The sequence below is a fragment of the Centroberyx gerrardi genome, chromosome 8 (genome assembly GCF_048128805.1).
Source record: "Centroberyx gerrardi isolate f3 chromosome 8, fCenGer3.hap1.cur.20231027, whole genome shotgun sequence".
NCBI classification, from domain to species: Eukaryota; Metazoa; Chordata; class Actinopteri; order Beryciformes; family Berycidae; genus Centroberyx; species Centroberyx gerrardi.
This window is the reverse complement of record NC_136004.1, coordinates 12,700,618-12,722,215: the sequence shown is the minus strand read 5'-3', so window position 1 is coordinate 12,722,215 and position 21,598 is coordinate 12,700,618. Positions and strand designations below refer to the sequence as shown.

At 45.7% G+C, this 21,598-nt stretch overlaps 3 protein-coding genes across 3 annotated transcripts; 2 read left to right on the top strand and 1 right to left on the bottom strand.

The window, feature by feature from the left end:
- The first annotated feature begins 1,602 nt into the window (after positions 1 to 1,602).
- aebp1b (AE binding protein 1b) lies at positions 1,603 to 15,237 on the top strand. The gene is made up of 22 exons (XM_071923642.2): positions 1,603 to 2,454; positions 3,801 to 3,971; positions 4,079 to 4,153; positions 4,820 to 5,221; positions 6,172 to 6,246; positions 6,864 to 6,929; positions 7,270 to 7,353; positions 8,778 to 8,849; positions 8,941 to 9,050; positions 9,529 to 9,668; positions 9,756 to 9,840; positions 9,953 to 10,097; positions 10,186 to 10,274; positions 10,652 to 10,775; positions 11,206 to 11,402; positions 11,622 to 11,798; positions 12,375 to 12,538; positions 12,678 to 13,159; positions 13,308 to 13,447; positions 13,556 to 13,655; positions 13,797 to 13,963; positions 14,212 to 15,237. The coding sequence occupies exons 1-22, from the start codon at positions 2,205 to 2,207 to the stop codon at positions 14,584 to 14,586; spliced, it is 3,690 nt and encodes a 1,229-aa protein (XP_071779743.1). The 5' UTR covers positions 1,603 to 2,204; the 3' UTR covers positions 14,587 to 15,237.
- Positions 15,229 to 19,443, bottom strand: pold2 (polymerase (DNA directed), delta 2, regulatory subunit). Its single transcript, XM_071923653.2, has 11 exons — positions 19,326 to 19,443; positions 18,834 to 19,064; positions 18,557 to 18,678; positions 18,284 to 18,407; positions 17,988 to 18,102; positions 17,707 to 17,905; positions 17,500 to 17,580; positions 16,425 to 16,582; positions 16,169 to 16,296; positions 15,951 to 16,052; positions 15,229 to 15,725 (listed from the first exon to the last, which is right to left on the bottom strand). The coding sequence occupies exons 2-11, from the start codon at positions 19,060 to 19,062 to the stop codon at positions 15,565 to 15,567; spliced, it is 1,419 nt and encodes a 472-aa protein (XP_071779754.1). The 5' UTR covers positions 19,063 to 19,064; positions 19,326 to 19,443; the 3' UTR covers positions 15,229 to 15,564.
- Positions 19,444 to 19,546: 103 nt separating this feature from the next.
- On the top strand, positions 19,547 to 21,286 carry nono (non-POU domain containing, octamer-binding). The gene has a single exon (XM_071923665.2). It carries the CDS (start codon positions 19,647 to 19,649, stop codon positions 20,979 to 20,981), a length of 1,335 nt encoding a protein of 444 aa, XP_071779766.1. The 5' UTR covers positions 19,547 to 19,646; the 3' UTR covers positions 20,982 to 21,286.
- Positions 21,287 to 21,598: the final 312 nt, after the last annotated feature.

The following is a 21,598-nucleotide window of genomic DNA, read 5'->3' as shown; positions in this document are numbered from 1 at the left end:
AATCAAATCCTCCATGGTCTATTTATCCTTTGTCAGCCCAATTTGTTAGTATTTACGTAATTCTACTCTGCCGTCCTCAGAGGCTGAGGTGGTATGGGATGAATTACTTCAGCAAGTGTGTGTGCATTCGTACGTGTGTGTGTAGGTTTGCATGCACATCTGTGTTTGTGTATTTATGACTGTGTGTATATGTGTCTGTGTTTTGACTCATGTGCCTGTGTGCAGTAACATCATTTACAGTGAATCACCCATCATTGGCAGACCCATGGCGGATGCACAGATATTCACAGAAAGTCGTTTCCAGACAGACATTCCTGACTGCGATGGAGTTCAGTTGGAAACCCATTCAGAAGAAATCATTCCTGTAACCTGGCGTAGGTGAGCGGGCACAGTAAATACGTCTTCACTGGGCTGTGCGCTGTTGTGATTTCCCTGCTTTATTCTGACATCAAGCATTTCTGGGCAATAAAGTTCCTCTCATGGAAGAGCGCAGGTGTCGATGGACAACGAATGAGTTTTCAACACGGCTGGGGAAAAGAGTTGAGCACTGAGATCAGTGGCTTTTGCAATGATGTCTGCATTAGCTGCGTAACATGACGCCTTTTTGTCTGACAGAGTGCACTCTTACTCCTCCGCCATATTTAACACATTGTGGAATGATTTGTTAGTTCTTTCTTTTTCATTGCTCATTTATACTTTAAAATGTGATGATTCCATCTGATTTTATTCAGAATTTGGAATTTAATCTTGTCATTTCTGTCCATTTCTGGACACCTGCACCTGAAGTTATGTAACCTGTAATTAATTTCAGGTCAAAGACACTTTTAATTTATAATTAATTATAATTATTACACATGAACACATGAACACATGAACAGCCCATGATGCATTTATCATATTACCTCAGTGAATAAACAGCTCTGGATGATCAGGAAGGACCAGAAATGCACATTGACTAGACGCAGCAGCAACAGTTAAATATATTTCCACTAGTTGTAGAGCATGACACAGACACTTGGTGGGCAGAGGAGGGGGCGGGGGGGGGGGGGGGGCAAAGAAGAGGCAAAGCAAAGAAAACACTAAACCTAAAAGGTTATAATTCTGTCATCTGTTCAAACAATTCTCCCATCCTGTGTGTTTTCTTCCATAGCCCCCTAACCCACCATAAGTTTTTCTCCAGAAAGGAGAAAGTTAGCTGCGCAGCACCCGCAGGAAAGAATGACAGAGCAGCACTGAAGGTTAGATGGAAAGCAAAGAACCTTTCCCAACCAAAACAAGTACTGGACTCAGAAGGAATTTATGTTCTTTTACTCCTGCTTGTTTTCATTTTCTCTGAATTCCGCTCTCTGATGATTAGTGGAGTTTGGTATTGTTACCCCCCCACGCACACACACACACTCCCTATCCTCCCCCTTGCCCCCTCTTCCCCAACCCCTCCTCCTCTGGAATTCAGTGTCCTGGGATTCACTCCACTCCTGCTGTTTTGTTTGGTGGTGAGTCTGCAGGGCGAAGTCTCTCAGCACAGGAATTCAACAGGAAGATCAACAGAACTTGGCTCTGTCTCCTTTTCTCTAACCAGGAGCTGCAAACCCTTCACCTGCCCTCCCTCATCCTCCTCCCCCATCCGCCTCCTGATCTCTGCACCTGTTCTGACTCGTCGGCCAGGTGAAGGGGATCCTCGGCCCGTACAGTGTTTTTTCAGCTGACCATAGCTGCAGGGGAATTAGGAACCCAGTCTTTTCATTTGGCTGGATTGCTGGTTTGCTGTCTATCTCTCTCTCTCTCTCTCTCTCTGTTTCTCTGTCTCTCTCCCACCTCCCCTCTCCTCCCCTCCCCTCCCCGTCTATCCCTACCCCCCTCCCACTGCATCTCTGTCTAGCCCAGTCTCTTGCCTGGAGTCTGAGCCTGTCTTGACGCTGTGGCTAAGGGCGTGCGTGGAGCTGCAGAAACTTCCCCACTGGAGTGAAGGTGTGGAACACATGGCAAGAACGCAGGGGAAGAGCAAGTGAAAAGGAAGGCTGAAATATAATTCTTCTGCAGGACACCGCTACAGACTACCAAATCGGATTGTATATTTTGGATAAGTGAGATACAGCTGAATCGCTGAAGTAAAAAAAAAAAACGCCAGAGAGAAAAATTCCAGGTTGGGACAAGAGAAAACCAAAGAACTGAGGTGTGACTCTGCAGTTGGAAGACTAGCGAGGATGAAGGGCCAGACTGTGGTTGTGTCTGCGGCTCTGCTGGCCCTGTGTTGTGCGCTGCTCCCCAGAGGAGGGGAGACCGCTGGGGGGGTGCTCTCTCTCAGCCAGCCTGGAGAGGAGAGAGAGGCAGGGGCTCTTACAAAAGACGAGTCCCAGGATGATCCAGAAAGAGAGCGAGGACTTCTAGTGGACCCAGACACGCTGGGAAGCACTGGCAAGGCCAAGAGGGACACACAGGAGGCTGCACTGGCAGGTAAGTGGAGGCTGTACTTACCATGCAAGGTTATCTGTCAGTTGTGCAGTTGTAATGCACAAAAATCTCCATTAAAAATTCAGTATACACAGGCTGCATCACACAGACAAGTGGAGTGCAAAGTAGAACCTTGAGCTGTTGGTCTGAATTACTTATGCAATGCTCACACACACACAGACGCATCCACGTGCACACACACACACACACACACACACACACACACACACACACACAGACAGACTGATACGCACACAGCACACACACACACTCATTCAGTCTCAGGGTTGACAAAGTCCAGATGCTCACCTGTCTACTACTGCTATCCCACATCTGGGAATAAATAGGACAAATGGGTGTGTTTGGCTCTGAGCAGATGAGATTCAGTGCACTGGAGAAGACCCTCTGACTGGAGCATCTTGCAGACAGATTTTTAGTATACTGATCTTTTCCACTGACTCTGTAACCCTGAATGATTAATGCTGACTCCAGTGTACATTCACAATGGAAGAATGGATTCTCCTGACTGTTGTACGCAGCTGTTCGTGAGGGAGGAAGCTCTTCTCTCAATCGCACGGCTCTCTGACCGAGCTTCAGATGTAATACACATCTGTCAGTCCGGTCCAGACTAGCTCTTTAATGAATCCAAATGATGGGTTTATGATTTAGTGGTAAGATGCTGGTGAAGTGATGGTGATATATTTATTGCGTATTTGGACCGATGCTGTATCATTAAAACCGAATTGTGGCTAATGGAGGACAACTAATGGAAAGAGAGAGAAGTGTTTTCCATTAGAGCGCCTCATGACACCAGCACTTGTGCTCAGACAACCTCAGAGGAAAATATTGATGGAGCTGAAGCAACCGCTGAAATGTAACTGGCTGTCTGGATTTCCGCGGGTTGTGCTGCACTTTGACACTGCAGCGAAGAAATGAATGTGTAATTTGACACTCCAGTGCATAATGATAAGAGCAACAATAAGAAATGTTTTCATCAATCAGCTGTTGATCAGTCACCAGACACCAATATTCCATTTGGATAAATATTCCATAAACTGCCAACTATTTGTATCATCTGGTTGCCACCAAGCATTTTAATTCTTATGCTACAAATAATGATATCATGTTTACTACCGTCTTCAACTGCAGGTTCACTACTCACATATTAGTTTAAGTAAGCATTTTTGCAGAATGAAGTCGCTATTCCTGTTATCAATTAATAAATTGGTATCTGACTGATATTGGTAGATTTTCACCAGCTAAGAAATTGGTAATCTGTAGGGTATTCGTTGAAAATATGCAAAAATGTTATCTACTCTTGCTTCCCTCGTTCATTCCCTGTATTTCAGGCAGGGTAAGAAGAGCACCAGAGGAAGGCAAGAAGAAGAAGAAGGACAAAAAGAAGAACAAAGAGCCTAAGGACCCCAACGCCACCAAGAAGCCCAAAACTGACAAGAAGGGTAAGAAGAAGGACCGGCAGCCAATAACCACTACCACAACCCCACCACCTACCACTACAGGTGAGGACAGAGGAGCGGACAGTGTTCATACTTGAAATCTCTTGAACTTGACTGAGCATGGCTCTGTTTGTGCTGCTGATGACCTTCTGTCTGTCTGATGCCTCTAGCGATCCCCACTGAACCGCCCACAGAACCGCCCACAGAACCTGAACCCTACCCAGACTACCCCTATACTGACGGTGGTGAGTGACACACAAACACACACACACACACACACACACACACATATCCACAACAGGGGTGTGGCAAGGAATTATGGCCCTATGCCCAGGGGGTGAATCTGGACCCCCCTCCCCTCCACCCCTCCTCTCGTCCCCACACCACCATTATCCCATCTATAACAAACATCTACTGCACAACTCAAACACACCTCCACACATTCATTTACTGATCAATTATCGGACGCATTCCTACATTAAAAAATTATGGGCTTTGGGCAGTACCCCGATAGCGCTATTCTGCTGTCATATGACCATACTTTCACCAGTGTGGTGAAAATGTTCAAAATCTGGCTAGGGAGGACAGTTTTGTTGTAGTCTGCACAGGAAAAACAGAGCCAAATTTTACTCCTGTTTATTGCAGTTTGTCTCGGGTTACACAACAGCTGCTATATCTTATTTCTGAGAAGGTTTTATTTGTTTGCAGTTTTGTAAATTTCAACCAAACCCTCTTTTAAAATCAAAGCAATGTGAAATGAAAGTACAACATATCTATAAATATACACTTGAGAACCATAAATGGCATTTTAGTCCAGACACTTAAGATAGTCTGGGTAGTCAGTAGCCCTATTCCGCCCACTGCGGCCCCAGCCCACAATCACTCCACTTTTCCATTTCTATCTCTATTAGACGATGACTACTGGAAACCGGACGAGGAGGATCCAGCAGGCCCAGTGACTGATCCAGAGGATGACTACTGGAAACCGGACGAGGAGGATCCAGCAGGCCCAGTGACTGATCCAGAGGATGACTACTGGAAACCAGAGGAAGAGGATCCCGCAGGCCCAGTGACAGACCCAGTGGATGAGTACTGGCAACCAGAGGTTGAGCCCACAGTGTCCACACCTCAGCCTGAGACTCTCATCACCGATGCTCCATATGATGACTACTGGAAGCCGGAGGAGGAAGACCCAGCCGCATCTGTGACTGACTCCTATGACGACTACTGGAAGGGAGAGGAGCCGACGCCCCCTGCCCCGGAGGTTGATGGGAAGGCTGATACAGATGACAGTGATTACTGGGATGGCACATGTAGGTTTGACTCTCTGTTTCCCCCTGCTTTGTTTGAGTGAAGCTGTTTGTGAGATGGTAGTTGAAGAAACATTAATGAGAGATGAAACTGTAATGATCCCCGGGGCGAAATTTGGGTCATTGCAGCAGTAAAGAAAAGGATATACATCAGGATAGAACTAGGGTTCGACTGCTGATAGCTGGTAGTCTTCATTTTACCATTTTCATGCAAAAAAATCTGTGTTTCTCTCATAATTTTGTTCTTGTCAGGGTGGAAAATCCTCTGAAACAGCATTTAGACTGCAGAACAGAAAAACTCCATTGAAACCCATATTAATGAAATTCTTTCAGGTGGTGAATTAAATGAATAAATCAATATTCAAAGAAAATATAATTTCACCTCAGGTTTTATGTAGCTGTGGTCAGAGAGGAACCTCCATCACACTGGCAACAGAGGACATCTGCTGGCCGATATTTAATAAAAGCCAAATATATATTGGCAAACTGATATATCGGTCTAATCCTGGTTAGAACAAATAGAATGTATTGCCAACACATTCACCTTGTGCATTTATCTTTTAGAATCGAGTCTGCAGACTGCAGGATGAAAGCTTTTACTGAACTCCTTCCAGCCTCCATCCACCTGAAGTCTGCAGTGACTGAACTACTTTTTTCCGCAGGATCAGATGGTGGAAATACTGTGTCATGTGTGACTCTGTGACACTCAGTGCAAACCAGCGCTCATCTGGACTGGACAGCTCTTTACGCGATAGAGATGACATGTTCTCATTACAGTGTGTTTCCAGTATGCTACACCTCGGCTATTTCAGCATTTCCACTCATTCACTCTCATGAATCCATCCTGCCTTTTCTGTTACATTCTCCCGCTCCTCAGTCTGCTTTTCATATTATCCAACAACCCTCCTTAAAACCTCTCTGTTTTCACTTTCCCCCCCCCTCCATTCCTATAGTTGAGGTGCCAGAGAACCTCCCATTCCCTGATGGCAAAGAGGTCAGCCCTGAAATAGAAGTAGAAACCCTAACAGGTAACTGATATCACTCAAACATGTTAAAGACAGAAATTCATTTACCACCCATCAATCAATATATCAAGTTTTTAATTAAGTGGTTATCTAGTTATGAATCTGGCAACTTCTCAAGTGGAGTATAGACGTAACGCAGATGAAATGTCCGTCCCATCTGTCCCTTTAGGGTAGGAGCAGAGCAGAACACATGGGAATAACATTATAGTGCATCCATGAGCTAACCTGCCCTAGTTTTTAGGCAAACGGGAGTGGGTGGGTCTGCTTGGCTCCACATAGTCAACAAGAGTTTTCATAGTTTTGCTGGGGAGTAAAAAGCCTGTCATCAGATAGCAAGTCTGCTATGATTCTTGTAAATGTGAATTAAACATTTAACTGCTGTAAGTTTAATAACATGGTAGGCGTTGCAGTGGCATTTATGTTCGTCCAAACAGAGCACGGTTGTTGTGGTTGAGGAAATCAAGGCTGTGCTAACTTGTTAGTGTGTTGGTGTAGTACTGTAAAGCTTTGGAGTTCAAACTGTATAATCTTGTAAAATGTCTGTAAGAAATCTCACATGTTCTGCTTTTTAGTGCATGAGTCATCTAACTTTGTGTTTGTCTTTTCTCTCTTTTACACAGAGGAGCCCACAGTCCCTCCTCCCTATGAGGGTACTTGGTATGATGATTATGACGAATACGGGCAGAGTACGTGCACGCACACACACACACACACACACACACCCACACACACAAGTGAATAATATCCATGCCCGAATGTTTTATATTACATTCACTGGTTAGTCTGCCGTGAGACTGTCTGCCAACAAAACAAAGAGCAAGGAAAAGGGATAAACAAGTCAGGTCAATGACTCTCCAGATTTGTAAATTATCCTTGATTTAAACGCTGTGACCTTTTCCTTGTTTATGGTTTTGAATGCTTTGCAAACACCCAGAAAGGCCTGAGTATTTACTGCCATGCATAATGGGGCTGATGTATTAATGGATATTTCTGCGAAATTATCCTTGATTCTCTTTTTTTCCACAGGGAGGAAAGAAGATGACACAGAAATGAAATGGATGGAGAAAGAGAGAGAGAGAGCACAGAAAGAGAGAGAGCGGGAAGAGAGAGGTAAGACAACCCAGATGTGGACCGTCTGTTTCCCTTGCATAAAACTGCCCAGTGCAACCATGCCTTCATGTCAGCCTACATATGATGTTGTAGTTGCCAAACCAAAGAACATGGCAGCACTAATAGATAACAGTGTTGTGCTCTACAGCGTTCAGTCCCATGGCTCACATTTCTATTATAAGAAAATGCAGATGTGATTTCACACCATGCAAGAGGCAGCGGGCCTTTGGTGCAAATACGCTTGCTACAACTTGCACAGCAAGGACAAAAGTTCATCCTCCCATAGAGGAACAAATCTGAGTGTAGAGATAAAGCCTGTAATGTTTTGAAATCTCTCGTGCGCTGGACTGGAGCAAAGAGAGTGAGAGTGGGAGGTCAGCCAGGAATGTTACGCATACAGGGAATTAGTCTGAATGATAAAGAAAAGAAACAAGGCGGAGAAAGGAACATCGGATTGTGTGGAGGGGAGGCAGGCAGAGGATATGATACAATGTGATATGATAGGAGCGATGTTGAAATGCAGGACTGAGGGAGTGAAAACCTTCAGTATGCAGATCACATCCAGCATTTTTTGCCACGTGTTCTGCTCTGTGAGCTGTGTGTAGCGAGGTTAGCTGGTGGTTAAGGCAAGCCTCGAGCCAATGATATACGACATTGTCAAGACAAGTGTCAATAGGGCACATCCTGTGTATGGTTCACCGATCACTGGGTTTAAGGTGGACAGCATTTTCAGCAGCCAAGGTTACTTGGAGCAGGAGTTCAACAGATTTTGAGGCCTGAAGCACTAAACTTGAACCCCTGCGATACAAAAACAGATGTGCGTCTGCACATATACGCGCTGTGTATGAGAGTATGTGTCAATGTGTGCATCTATATGTGAGTGTACAACATGTTTTACATTCCCAGTGTCAGGAAGACATGTATTGCTGCTGGCAGCCCTGCTATCAGCAATAATCTATGTCAATGTGTCACACGATACAATGTGTCAGAATATGACTTACGGCAATGGCAGCTGGGATATTACTGTGCACTGTGTGTCACCAAACAGGTGGATGAGTTGAGTCCCCCCCCCCCCCGATATGTGAAGCGCTTTGAGTACTTAGAAAAGCGCTATATAAATCAATCAATCAATCAATCAATCAAATAGGGCTTCATGCAGTCTGTCTTACATTAACTGCTTCAGGACGATCTGAGTTTGATCAATGCAAACTTGGACTGCGAAGGAAAAAAACAACATCTGGGATCTTTTTGTCCCTGCAATCTGGCCCTCTGGGTCCTCTCAGGGATTTTGGCATTTAATCTGTAGATAAATGGTGCATAATGATGAATTTCTAGACAATTCTTGGGTAGAGAAAAAGACAGAAAATACAGCCAACGCATGACAATTTGTTTTGCATTAAGATTGTTTTTCTGATCTCTGCCAGAGAGAGCACAGAAACTGAAGGAGGCAGAAGAGCGGGCGAGGAACAGGCCGCGTGTCTTCAAAGAGCCAAAGAGTAAGTCATAATCTCTATTCAAATCTGGAAAAAAAAAGGTTTTGCTAATACATATTACATATCATCTAATTTTCTCTGGTGTACGTGGCAGAATGTCCTCCCCTGGGGATGGAGTCCCATAAGATCGATCCCGACCAGCTCTTGGCCTCCTCCATGTCTCAGTATCGCTTCGCACCTCAGAGGGCGCGCCTCAACATGCAGGTACACAGCACTCCCCCAGCCTGGATAACTAACACACACTGCAGCCATCACTTACATACTGCCAGGTCTTGAAATAAACACTAGCTACCAGCCACATGTTGGAAAATAATTACTATCATCGCTGTCACTTCCATTAGCTGCTTTGGCAGGTTGTGTTCAGTCTTTTATACTCTAAAAATTACTTTAGCAGCCACGCAATTAAATTTAAACTTATTGTTCCGCTTACCACTGAAAAGTTCAACGATCAACTAAACATTCAACTCTATCTATGATATACATGTAGCTAAATCAGTAGTCTCCAATTAGTGCCATTGAGAGCTATATGTCTAGTGCTTGGTTGGAATGACGACCTGCAAAGTATGAATTAAATTAGTTGAGTTTCAAGACTGCATGACTATACCTGCTTTAAATTCACACACAAGTAGATGCATATGCTTAAAATGTCAATCAAAGGAGTTTTGGCCTCTGTGGTTCCCAGGGCTCAGACGACGAGGAGAGCTCCAGAGGCGGAGCGTGGTGCGCAAACTCAGAGGACAGGATCCACTGGTTTGAGATAGATGCACGCAGGGAGACAGAGTTCACTGGAGTCATCACCCAGGGACGGGACTCCCTGAACGAGTAAGACACACACACACACACACACACACACACACAAATACTGTATCCCCCATTCCTAAACTCAACTTGTTCCCACTTTTGTTTCAGGAGTGACTTTGTGACATCCTACTTCCTGGCTTTCAGCAATGACAGCAGAGAGTGGACCACCATCCACGACGGATACTCTGACTGGGTGAGTTTACTGAGCGCTGCGCCGCCTCAAAAAGATGGGTCAAAATACATCACTTCACACTTCTCTCCCTCCATTCTCCCTCTTTCCTCTCTACCTTCTTTCCTCGGTCCAGTTGTTCTTCGGTAACAGTGACAAAGACACTCCAGTGATGAACCAGCTGGCTGAGCCTGTGGTTGCCCGCTACATCAGGATCATCCCTCAGAGCTGGAATGGCACTCTGTGTATGAGGCTAGAGATCCTGGGCTGCCCCCTGCCTGGTGAGTCACTCTCACACACACACGCACACACACACACACACACACACACACAGATATACACAGTCAACATTTTCCCTCTCCCTCACAGATCCAGTCAATGTTCAGTACAGGCAGAATGAAGTGACTCCAGTGGACTACTTGGAGTTCAAACATCACAGCTACTCAGAAATGGTCGCAGTGAGTATTCCTGCACACGGCCCCAGCACTCCTGCTGGCTGCATGCATTCCAGAGAAAATCCCTATTTATTTAGCTGGCCACACGTAGGTACAATCAATAAAGTCAGATTATTTTATTTGGAAATAAAACTCCTGTCTTGTTTTATCCACTGTACTCTGTAATATAAATTTATACCAAAATCCCTCTGAAGAATTCAAGCCTTTCTCATTGGGTTCTGATTTCAACCACCAGAGAGCAACTGTCAAGTGGAGTAACCATAGCAGTTTCACATATATGATTTCATAAATGATGTTAAAATGTAATGTAGAACACTGTGCACACCAGCCACATCATCTTTATTTCACTCAACACCATCTCCGTTATCTCATTTGTTCAGCTGATGAAGTCAGTGAATGAGGAGTGTCCCAACATCACCAACATCTACAGCCTGGGCCACAGCTCCAAGGGCCTGGACATCATGGCCATGGTCATCTCTGGCAACCCCACAGAGCATGAAATAGGTGGGAATGTGTTCATTTTGACAGCAGGCAGACAGAATCATTTTGTCAGTCAGTATGTTTACTTCTATTGAAATGTATTGGGTTTTGCCCTATCAGTATCAGAGTAAAATCATAACTGTAATCCCTACATCCCAGCGGTTTTCAGCCATGTGCAACCGAGGCCCAAAAGTCAGGTTTTCATTCCAGCCAAAGAGTACAGCAGCTGATTTCACTGGTTTGCACACCTTGAACCAGAGAGGAGGAACTAATCAGTAAAAACAGCTGGGTTTGTGTTGGTTGGAATGAAAACCTGCAGACTCTTGGGCTTTGATGGCGCATGGCTGAGTGAGAACCAGTGAAACTACATCCTTAAATCCTATTAAAACACCAGAAGTCAGCAGACTGTGTTCGACAGACAAACGGCTACAGTCTTACACGGTTGTCTCCCCAGGTGAGCCGGAGTTCCGCTTCACGGCCGGTCTCCATGGAAACGAGGCGGTGGGTCGGGAGATGATTCTGCTTCTCATGCAGTACCTGTGCAAAGAGTACAAAGACAGAAACCCCCGAGCCCAACGGCTGGTGGAGGGAATGCGCATCCACCTGGTGCCCTCGCTCAACCCCGACGGACATGAGAGAGCCTTTCAAGTGGTCAGTGAACTCTATGAAAGGATACGCCTCTCCTTTATTGACAAATGTGATGGAAAGGGAACAAAAACAGTGAAACAAAAGTAAAAGCTTGTGAATCATAGGAGTTATATATGCACTACATGGTGCATCGTGGTCTGGAGTGATTGGTGTGAGTGCTTTAAGTTAATTTTCCTCTTTTCTTTGGCCCTACTTGCCCCTCGTCCAACCTCTTCCCTGCAGGGATCAGAGCTGAGTGGATGGACCACCGGCCTCTTTACTGAGGACGGCCATGACATTTTCCAGAACTTCCCAGACCTGAACGGTTTCCTGTGGGACGCTGAAGATAAGGGCATGGTGCCCAAACTCAGCCCCAATCACCATGTGCCCATACCAGAGAGCATGGAGGCCAACAGCTCGGTAAGGAGTGTGTGTGTGTGTGTGTGTGTGTGTGTGTGTGTGTGTGTGTCTTACAACCAACTAATCATAAAATGTGAGAATACAAGACTATCCTCATCAGTAATGCAGTGGTAAATTAAAATGTGGGTGAACTATGACCTCACGACCACCATAAGGCAAACAACTATCAATAGAAATAAAAATCAATTATAAGGGCAATGGAGAAAAAACAAGTCCAAGGCACTCTTCTCTTAGAAAGAAAGTTAAAAAGCCTTTATCTTATTTCTTTACTTATCCTCTCTACAACACATTGAAGCCAAGGCAGTGTTCCTCTGGACTACATTAAAAATCAGTTATATTTTTTAAAAAAAAGCATTCATTTATGATATTCTCCCCTTTAAAAGACCCTCTCTTCATGTAACTTAAATCATTTTTTAATATTACTTACAATATGATGTATACTATGAACTCATGCCAAAGATCTTTGTCTTCCTATAAAGGTGGTTAAATTCTATTCTGTAAACGGGATTATGTGGGTTTACTCTCCAGTACATCTGTGATCCTGATCTAAGGGCAGCTGTCCCTGTTTTGTTCCAGATTGCTGTGGAAACCAGAGCCATAATCTCCTGGATGGAAAGCCATCCATTTGTGTTGGGTGCGAACCTCCAGGGCGGGGAGAGGATTGTGGCCTACCCTTATGACAGCTATCGCCTCAACAAGGCTGCCGAGAGCCAGAGGCCCCACAGCCGCAAGAAGAGACAGTATGACTCTCTCCATCTCCCTCTTACTCCTCCTCCCTCCTTCTCCTTTCCCTGCGTCATTTTTAATGCACCATCTACAATGACACTTGTGTTAAATCTCTGACACCAAACCCATCCTCTGCACCATCTTTTCTCACAGGTATGAAGAAGAAGGTTTTGACGTGACAGAGTGGGGAAGGGGCTACCATGAGGAACCGGAGGAGGACTGGAGAGGCAGGGGGTACGTAGAGCCCGAGGAGGAAAGGCGAGGATATGGCTACGAGCACGGCTACGGCCACGAGCAAGGTTACGGCCACGAGCAAGGTTACGGCCACGAGCAAGGTTACGGCCACGAGCAAGGCTACGGCCACGAGCACGGCTATGGCCACAGAGAGGAGGAGGAGGAACGCGATGACAGAGGGAGAGGCGGCGACGGTGGCAGCGATGGTGGCTACCAGTACGCCGAGCCTGAGGATGAGCCACGGGTGACGGCAGACGAGTCCCTGTTCAGGTGGCTGGCTATCTCCTACGCCTCCACACACCTGACCATGACACACAACCACCACGGCTCCTGCCATGGAGACAATGCTGCGGGGGGGCTGGGGATCGTCAACCGTGCCAAATGGAAGCCAGTCACAGGCAGTGAGTAGAGTCCAGTAGTTTTATTCAAAGAAGTCAGTCTTCACCTGTCTGTAGATATTTATGACACTCCCTGGTGGACAAATGTGTGCAATGCAGGCTCTAAAGGTTGTGTGTGTGTTTGTGTGTGTGTGTTTGTGTGTTTCTGTAGGTATGAATGATTTCAGCTACCTGCACACCAACTGTTTTGAGTTATCCATATTCCTGGGCTGCGACAAGTTCCCTCATCAGAGTGAGCTGGTATACGAGTGGGAAAAGAACAGGGAAGCTATGCTCATCTTCATGGAGCAGGTCAGACACACACACACACACACACACACAGACAGCATGTGGACTGCTATCCCATAGGAAGATAAAGCATTAATCATTGTACTTCAACTATTCCCCTTCCCTACCTAGGTGCACCGTGGCATTCGGGGCATTGTGAAGGATCAGGAGGGGAACCCTATTGCAAATGCCACCGTGTCTGTAGAGGGGGTGAACCATGACGTCACTACAGGTCAGTATACTGGTTGTAACACTAGACAAAGACAAAGACAAAGACAAAGACGTCCACTCTGTTCTCTTTGCGGACAGGACACACTCTTTAAGTTATAGCAACATTCTCTACTCTTCTGAAGTGATTTTCTCGCCCTTGTAGCTACGACAGGGGACTACTGGCGGCTGCTGAACCCGGGGGAGTACCATGTGACGGTGCGAGCCGAGGGCTTCTCCCCTATGACCAAGCTTTGTGTGGTGGGTTATGAGTCAGGAGCCACCGCCTGCAGCTTCAACCTGGCCAAGTCCAACTGGGACCGCATCAAACAGGTGAGTCGATTACACTCTCGCATCATCTCCATTCTCCGTCCTCGTTGTATACATTTTGCTATACTGTCCTCACCATAACATATGCCATATGGTGGATGCTTTTACCCATCCTGAACTGACTAAGCTACAGCACCACAAACTCACCAATCCTCCCTGGCCCTCACCAGTCCCGCCTCTCTTGTGCCTATCTGGTCCTTTGGGCCCAGATGATCAAATAATAAAGCAGCTTTTTACCAATTCATCCACAGATCATGGCCCTCCATGGTAACAAGCCCATCCGCCTGATCAGCCATGGCAACAGCAGAGGACGTCACTCCTCAGTTGTTAATAGCAACAGGCGTGTAGCTGTTGGCAACGGTGGGTATTCAGCAGATCCACAAGCCCGCCGTGAGAGGCTGAGGAAGCTTAGAATAGCCCGTCTTCGTCGCCTACGGCAACAGAGACTGATGAAGTCAACGACCACGTTACCCCCAACAACCACAACCACAGTTCCCACAACAACAGAGAGCACAACCTCCTGGTACGACTCGTGGTTCATAGGAGAGGGACAGTCGTCAACGCCTGGGGGGTTCACAGACTCCATCCTGGATTATAACTATGAGTACAAGATTGATGACTATTAAAAACACACACACACACACACACACACACACACGGCCTGTTTCAGTACACTATATACATCCATCCTCTCCTACTTGTAGTTCTCACTTGCCATGTTCTACTTTGAGTAGGTTGAATAAAATAATTAAGATAGGAATCCTGTGTTTGTATGACTTATAAGCAATAGGAAGATCTTATTTGTCCAAATTCAAAGTCAGCTGCTAAACACTTAACTGTAGTAGTTGCGTCAAGCTGCCTATTGCTTACACATGAAAATGCCTTTTTGTAGAAATGGAACCATTTTAATTAATGATATAATTTCAGTTCGAGAGTCCACACTGCAATATTCAGACATCTTTGTGAATCATTTGGGCTTTATGAAGAGATGTTTATGGTGGATGGATATTAACAAACATGCCATCTAGTTTTTACTTCACCAATTAAGAACAAACACCTGTTTTTCTTACAAAATAGTTGAATTATTTACATTATTTTTATTCATGACAGCAAAACCTTTTTACAGTATAAACAGTCTCACCAAAGGTCTAAAAAAAACATTTGTTCAAAGTTGATACGTGAGAATCCAGAGAGATATCTTCTGTCATGTTCCTCAGAACTAGCCGAGGTAGAAGAAAGTTATTTTTCAAATAATAAAGGCTTGTTAATACACAGAACGTGTCTTCTCTTCTTTATCAACTTAGTCAACGCTGACTGCAATTGTAACAAGAGAATCTTGGGATAACTGCTGTATACCTCTTTAAAGATTGTTATAGGAAAAGATACTATAAAGACAAACATTTAAAGAAACCATATATTGGTAAGTGTAACAGCAATGTATAAAGCTCTTGGAATAATTAGTGATATTGGACAGCATCAATGCGGCAAAGGTTCTAGGATTCTTGGCATGCTGTTGATGTCATGATTACTCTCAAGAGACATAATAATGAGCGTGAATATGTATCAGTAGTGTCCAAGAGTATCAAGATGTTGTGTGTGGAGTCTCAGTGGCTGATGTTCATCTCACTCTCATCATCGTCGTCAGCGGAGAAGGCAGAGAAGCTGATTGGCTCGCACTCAAGTGTGCGCAAGTTGACCAGACATGCCATTTGGGTGCTGCTGAACTCTGGGACTGTAATCAAGAGGACCTCCTGACCATCAGGACCTGGAAGGAGGGAAAGATATTTAAAAAGACAGTAGCATAATGAAAAAGACAGTTGTACAGATAAAACAATATTAAATGATGAAACAAGTTAAAATAAGTGAAACACACTAGCAGCTGTCCTCCGAGCCAAAAATGAAAAAAATAAATAAATCAGAGATTAAGTGATACTGTCCAAGAAGTCTGATTTACAGGTACACGTCGCAGATGATGAGCATCTTAACTGACCTTTGATGAGTTTGGACTCTAAGGAAGGGGCGTTGCCACTGAAGTAGACATGGGGGCACTCTTCCATGATGAAAGGGTCTTTTTGGTAAAATGGGTAACAACCTGACATACAATGCATAGAAAATCGGGTAAATAATTTGAACAGAAATTATGTGCAGGCCAACGTTGTCTGTTCTAGAGGGTGAGAGAGTTGGATTGAATGAACACGTCTGACTAACCCAGAGTATCAGGTGCCGTAGGGGCCAGGTGTCTCAGTCGCAGTGTGTTCTCCAGTATCTCCAGGTGACTGTCCATGCTGCTGTACTTCTGGATGTCACACACATTCTGGCCTGATGTGCCCAGGAACCTTGGGAGGAAAAAAAAAATATATGCCCTTAAACATATCTGCGCACTCACTTGGGATTGAAGGCCAAATGCAAGATGGTAGGAAAGTGCGTGTATGTGCATACTGTACGTGGAAGCAGTGTTGCTCACCTCACCCCGTCGATGTTAGCCTGGTATGGATTGGAGGCCAGCTGTAGAGTGGGGTAAACAGAGGACAGGGGGAACATACAGCGGTGGAGAGGCTGCTGTGGAAGGATGTAGTTGGTGGGGTCATACTGGCCTGGCATTACATCCACTGGAACAGAGGCCTGGGGGAGAAACACATAGCATTAAATGATTACATTATTATGCTGAACTATCCAATAGAGTCGCTCCCCATCTTCTGTCATAGGCTGAAAACTCAGCTTTCAAGTACCTCATGTCACATTCTCTACTCTGTCTCTTTCTTTAGCTCATATTTCTTTCCCTCATACATGATCATTGGTCATATTGCCAAGGCACAAAGGCCGTGACCCTTAATATTGGGTGCTTGTAATGTTGATGATCTAGGAATTTTAGCTTAGTCTACAGTCGCACTAATTTTAAGTCAATCTGGACAAGAGCACCAGATAAATGCATAAAATGTAAATGTAAATACCGTATTTCCTCTAATATTGGCCCGGGCTTTTATTTACCTCAACTGCAGAGGGTGCCAGGCCTTTATTGGAAGCAGGCTTATATTAGAGACAGGCCTTTATTTCTAATTCCCTCTGTTTGATAAGTATATTTGCTCATATTTTAGTAAGAAGCCTCCTTGTTTTCTGATCTGCTTCTGTTGGGGATCGTTAGGTAGACGTTTTTTTGTTACTGCAATACATTACCGATAATTACGGTAATCGATGACGGCATTCTCCAGAGACTTCCGCCGGCCGAGCGGGCTAACTTCCGGTTAGCCCTCTGCTAACTTGAATGGGGATAGAGCTACTGCCATCTTGTGGCACTTGTACGTTACTACAAACTACAGTTACATTATATAACAGGCACCAGGAGTTTACCGGTATCCACTGTTGTTTTTTCCTTTGTTTTTTTCCCCGGCCTGTATTTGGGGCCGGCCTTTATTTGTTCGTGTCGACCACGGCCTCGGCCATTATCGGAGACCCGGCTTTTAATTGACTACAGGCCACTATCAGAGGAAATACGGTGTATGAACATACAAAACAGCCTGATACTGGTGATGTCAACTCACCACCAGCTGAAGTAGAAGCTCATCCAGCAGACGAATAGCCTCCACACTGCCAGCCTGAGTCTTCTTGGTGAGGTACTTGGGCTGGAGACACAGTGAGTGTAAAACAGCATTTGAATCCTTTATTGCTTGAACTAGTTCATGCAAATTTCTCTTCTAAACTAGTAAAACTAAGTGAATGTGTGTCAAGGCTAAACCAGTGGCAGTCACCTTGATGGATGCCTCCTTGTCCTGGGTGCTTTGGCTCAGGAGGTTTCCAGCCAGCAGAACCCTGGAGATGGTTGCTGCCCCACTCTGCTCCCCCTGGTCACCTAGCTGACCGGTTACCATGTCAACCAGCAACTGCAGACCCAGCATGCTGTCAGCATGACTACTGCCAAGACCAAGTCCTGAGGCCAGGAGCACAAACCTGGACAAAGACAGATAAGTCAATTACAATTGAAGATCACAATTCAATTACTGGGAGATAAGCAGTATGTGTGCGTGCATACTTGTCAGAGCTGAGCGCAGGTCTTGCTGTCTGCAAAGGGAGATCAGCAGTGCAGTAGTCCTCCACTGTGAACTTCCCATCATTCTTCTCTGCTCCATATATGGCAATAACACTACCTGAGAGAGAGAAAGAAAGCACAAAAAAAGAGACAACACATGAGGCAAACAAGACGACGTGTTCACAGATACATTCGAGTGAAGCCACATTGTCCTTCATGTAAGTATTTAAGTTCAGCCAGTAAGCAAATAAAACATATTAGCATCAAACAATTCCAAGGATCTCAAGAAAAACTCTGACCTGTGACACACTTGTCTTTGTCGATCTTGCCCTCCAATTTGATCCTCTGCAGCTCATCCTCCAGAATCAGATCATCTGTTTCACTGATGTATTTGGTTCGTGGAGGCTGAGGCAGGAGGTTGTGCTGAAAGAGAGGGGAAAAGAAAGACAGACACAGAAACAGGGCATATGAGTGAGGGGGCAAATCATCATCATTCAGATGTAGTGGCTGATTTCATTTGGGATGTTTGGGATATAGGTGGTCAGTTGGTGGGGCAGAGCGTCACTGCTGACCTCCTCACTGATCTCCTTCAGAATGGACGGCTGCAACTCCATATGCTTGAACAGGGTTCCCACAATGCAACACTGCTCCCCTGTCTGAAGATCACACAGCTTTCTGACACATACATCTGCTCCTGTCAAAGACAGAAAGAAAGAGTCGCATTGATGTAGCTAAGAAAACAGATATTATATTTCAAATACATTCAAAATACGTTTCAAAACTATATTACATTTCAAATGCTGTTCACAGGTGTGGGTGACTTATGTCCTGTGCTTGTCCAAAACTCACCCCATTTCTGCTGGGCCCTCTCTGTGAGCAGGGGCCTCATCTGCATGAGCCGTGCTGCATAAATATGAGCATACTGGCGAGTAAAGCACCGCTCCCCGAGTCTGAAGTGTTCAGAACAGGGAGTGTAGGCCGGCAGCACCCTGTCAAACACCGGGCCCTGGTCCTCAGAGTCCGGGCGACACAGCAGGGAGGAGCCCTCTTTCTTCTGGGCGCTCAGGTCAGAAAACATGACTGAATTGGGGGGGACAGGTGTAGCGTAAGTGGGGCTGTCATGCTTACTGACACTCGACTACCCTGTCACACACACTTTCTGGATACCATGCAAATTTCAAGTGCTTTAATTTGCAATCTTAAAGCCAATGAGACAGTTATAGCATAACCTTAATTGTAGCTAATGTTAGCAAGCCATAATGTTGAGCTGTTCCAACAGAGACGGCTTTCTGCTGAATGTAACGTTAAACACTCAGAAACAAACACATTTAACGATCTTACCTCGGCAGACGGACGTCAAGCTTCAGCAGTTTAACTGTATTAAGTCTGTTATTTTATAAGCGTTCATGTAACGTTAGTTTGATAACCTGTCTGAGAGGAAAGGAAACACCATCGGGACTCCCGCGAAATCACCCGCTCAATCTCGCGCCGTCGCACAGTGACTACGTCATGGTCGCATCTGTTTCAGGTCACAATAGCGTTTTGGGCAGCCAGCACGAGCTTCGGCCATTTTTGCAGCTCTTTGTGTGTTGCCGTCTGCCGAGAGTTTGTGTGTTTTTATCGAGCGATTCGTCGACTCGGTTTTTTTATTCTGTTGCTAAAATGCAAGGAAATAGGGGATCTCAACACAACCACGGTCCGCCCCGACAGCCCGGCCCGGCCGAGCAGAAGAAACCCGGGGGAACGAGCAGCAACGGCCAACATCCAGAACACAACGAGCAGTCCAACCCAAATGAGGCCTTAACCTTAGATCTGCAGAACTTCAGGAAACCAGGTGAGAAAGCCTACACTCAGCGCAGCAGACTGTTTGTTGGAAACCTGCCAACCGGTGCCACCGAGCAAGATGTGGAGAAGCTCTTCTCCAAGTACGGCAAGCCCTCCGAGATTTTCATCAACAAGGACCGAGGCTTTGGCTTCATCCGACTGGAGACGAGAATCATAGCAGAGATTGCAAGAGCTGAGCTTGATGATACCCCCTTTAGAGGCAGGCAGATCCGTGTGAGGTTTGCGACACACGGTGCAGCTTTAACTGTGAAGAATTTGCCAGAGTTTGTTTCCAACGAGCTGCTGGAGGAGGCTTTCTCTGTCTTCGGGCAGATAGAGAGGGCCATAGTCATAGTGGATGACCGGGGACGGCCCACGGGAAAAGGAATCGTGGAGTACACTTCCAAACCAGCTGCAAGGAAGGCTTTGGATAAGTGTGGTGATGGCGCCTTTCTTCTCACTGCTTTCCCCAGACCTATTACAGTCGAGCCTATGGATCAGTTTGATGAGGATGAGGGTCTGCCAGAGAAGATCATAAACAAAAATCAACAGTACCACAAAGAGCGCGAGCAGCCACCAAGATTTGCTCAGCCGGGTTCCTTCGAGTACGAGTACGCCATGCGCTGGAAGGCCCTGATGGAGATGGAGAAGCAGCAGTACGAGATGGTGGACAGGAACATGAAAGAGGCCCAGGAGAAGCTGGAGGCAGAGATGGAGGCGGCCAGACACGAACACCAGGTGATGCTGATGAGGCAGGACCTGCTGAGGCGCCAGGAGGAGCTGCGGAGGATGGAGGAGCTGCACAGCCAGGAGGTGCAGAAGAGGAAGCAGGCAGAGCTCCGCCAGGAGGAGGAACGACGGAGGAGGGAAGAGGAGCTGAGGATGCGCAACGAGGAAATGATGAAGAGGCAACAGGAGGGCTTCAGAGGGAACTTCTCCGAGAACAGGGAGCAAGACATGAGGATGCACATGGCGGGCCACGGGATGCCGATGAACAGAAACTCAATGGGTGGGAATTCTGGTCCCGCCGGAGCGCCCAGCTTGTCTGCTGAGAGTGCTCCCTTGATGCCGGGGCCAGGAAACAACAACATGCCTGGAGGAGGCCAGGGGGGGTTCCCCAGGGGTCTGCCAGGTCCGGGAGATTATGGACCCAATAAGCAACGCAGATTTTGAGACCCATGTCTATTTTTCCTTTCATACTTGCTGTATTTTAAAGTTCAGATAGTGAGCAATTACTTGTGAACTTTGAAAGATGACGCATGGATGTTTGTTTTTTTTACATTTTATTTTGTACTTTTTTGAATGAGGCTTTAGTAGTGTAACCTCAAAACTATGAAAATAGCCATGTGTTTTACTTCGTCATTTCCCAAAATTAATGTACCTTTCATAGCGATAGCAAATGTTTTTGTCATGCCACATGTCAGCTTTTATGGAATAAATTCTTGATTCCCCAATAATCTGTTTTATTCAGAGTAAACAAAAACACACACTTAAAATGTGGAAATTAGTCTTTCTCAAAGCAGCATGGAGCACCGTGCGTTTCACCACCTCACCAAGCTCAATACTATTCATGAAATTTTATAAATCACACTAACATAACGCTTTTAGCTACATGATAGTAGTTGTTAACCTATATGAGACCGTTGTGTTTGTTTATAATCTACCTGCCAGGTTTCCGAGGGCCAAAGAGGAATCTGAGGGAGCTGGCGACCACACAATAAAAAGTGGCGAAGCACAATCCAGTCAGTGGTGCCCACACACACACAGCGGTGACACTGAGGGCAATGACA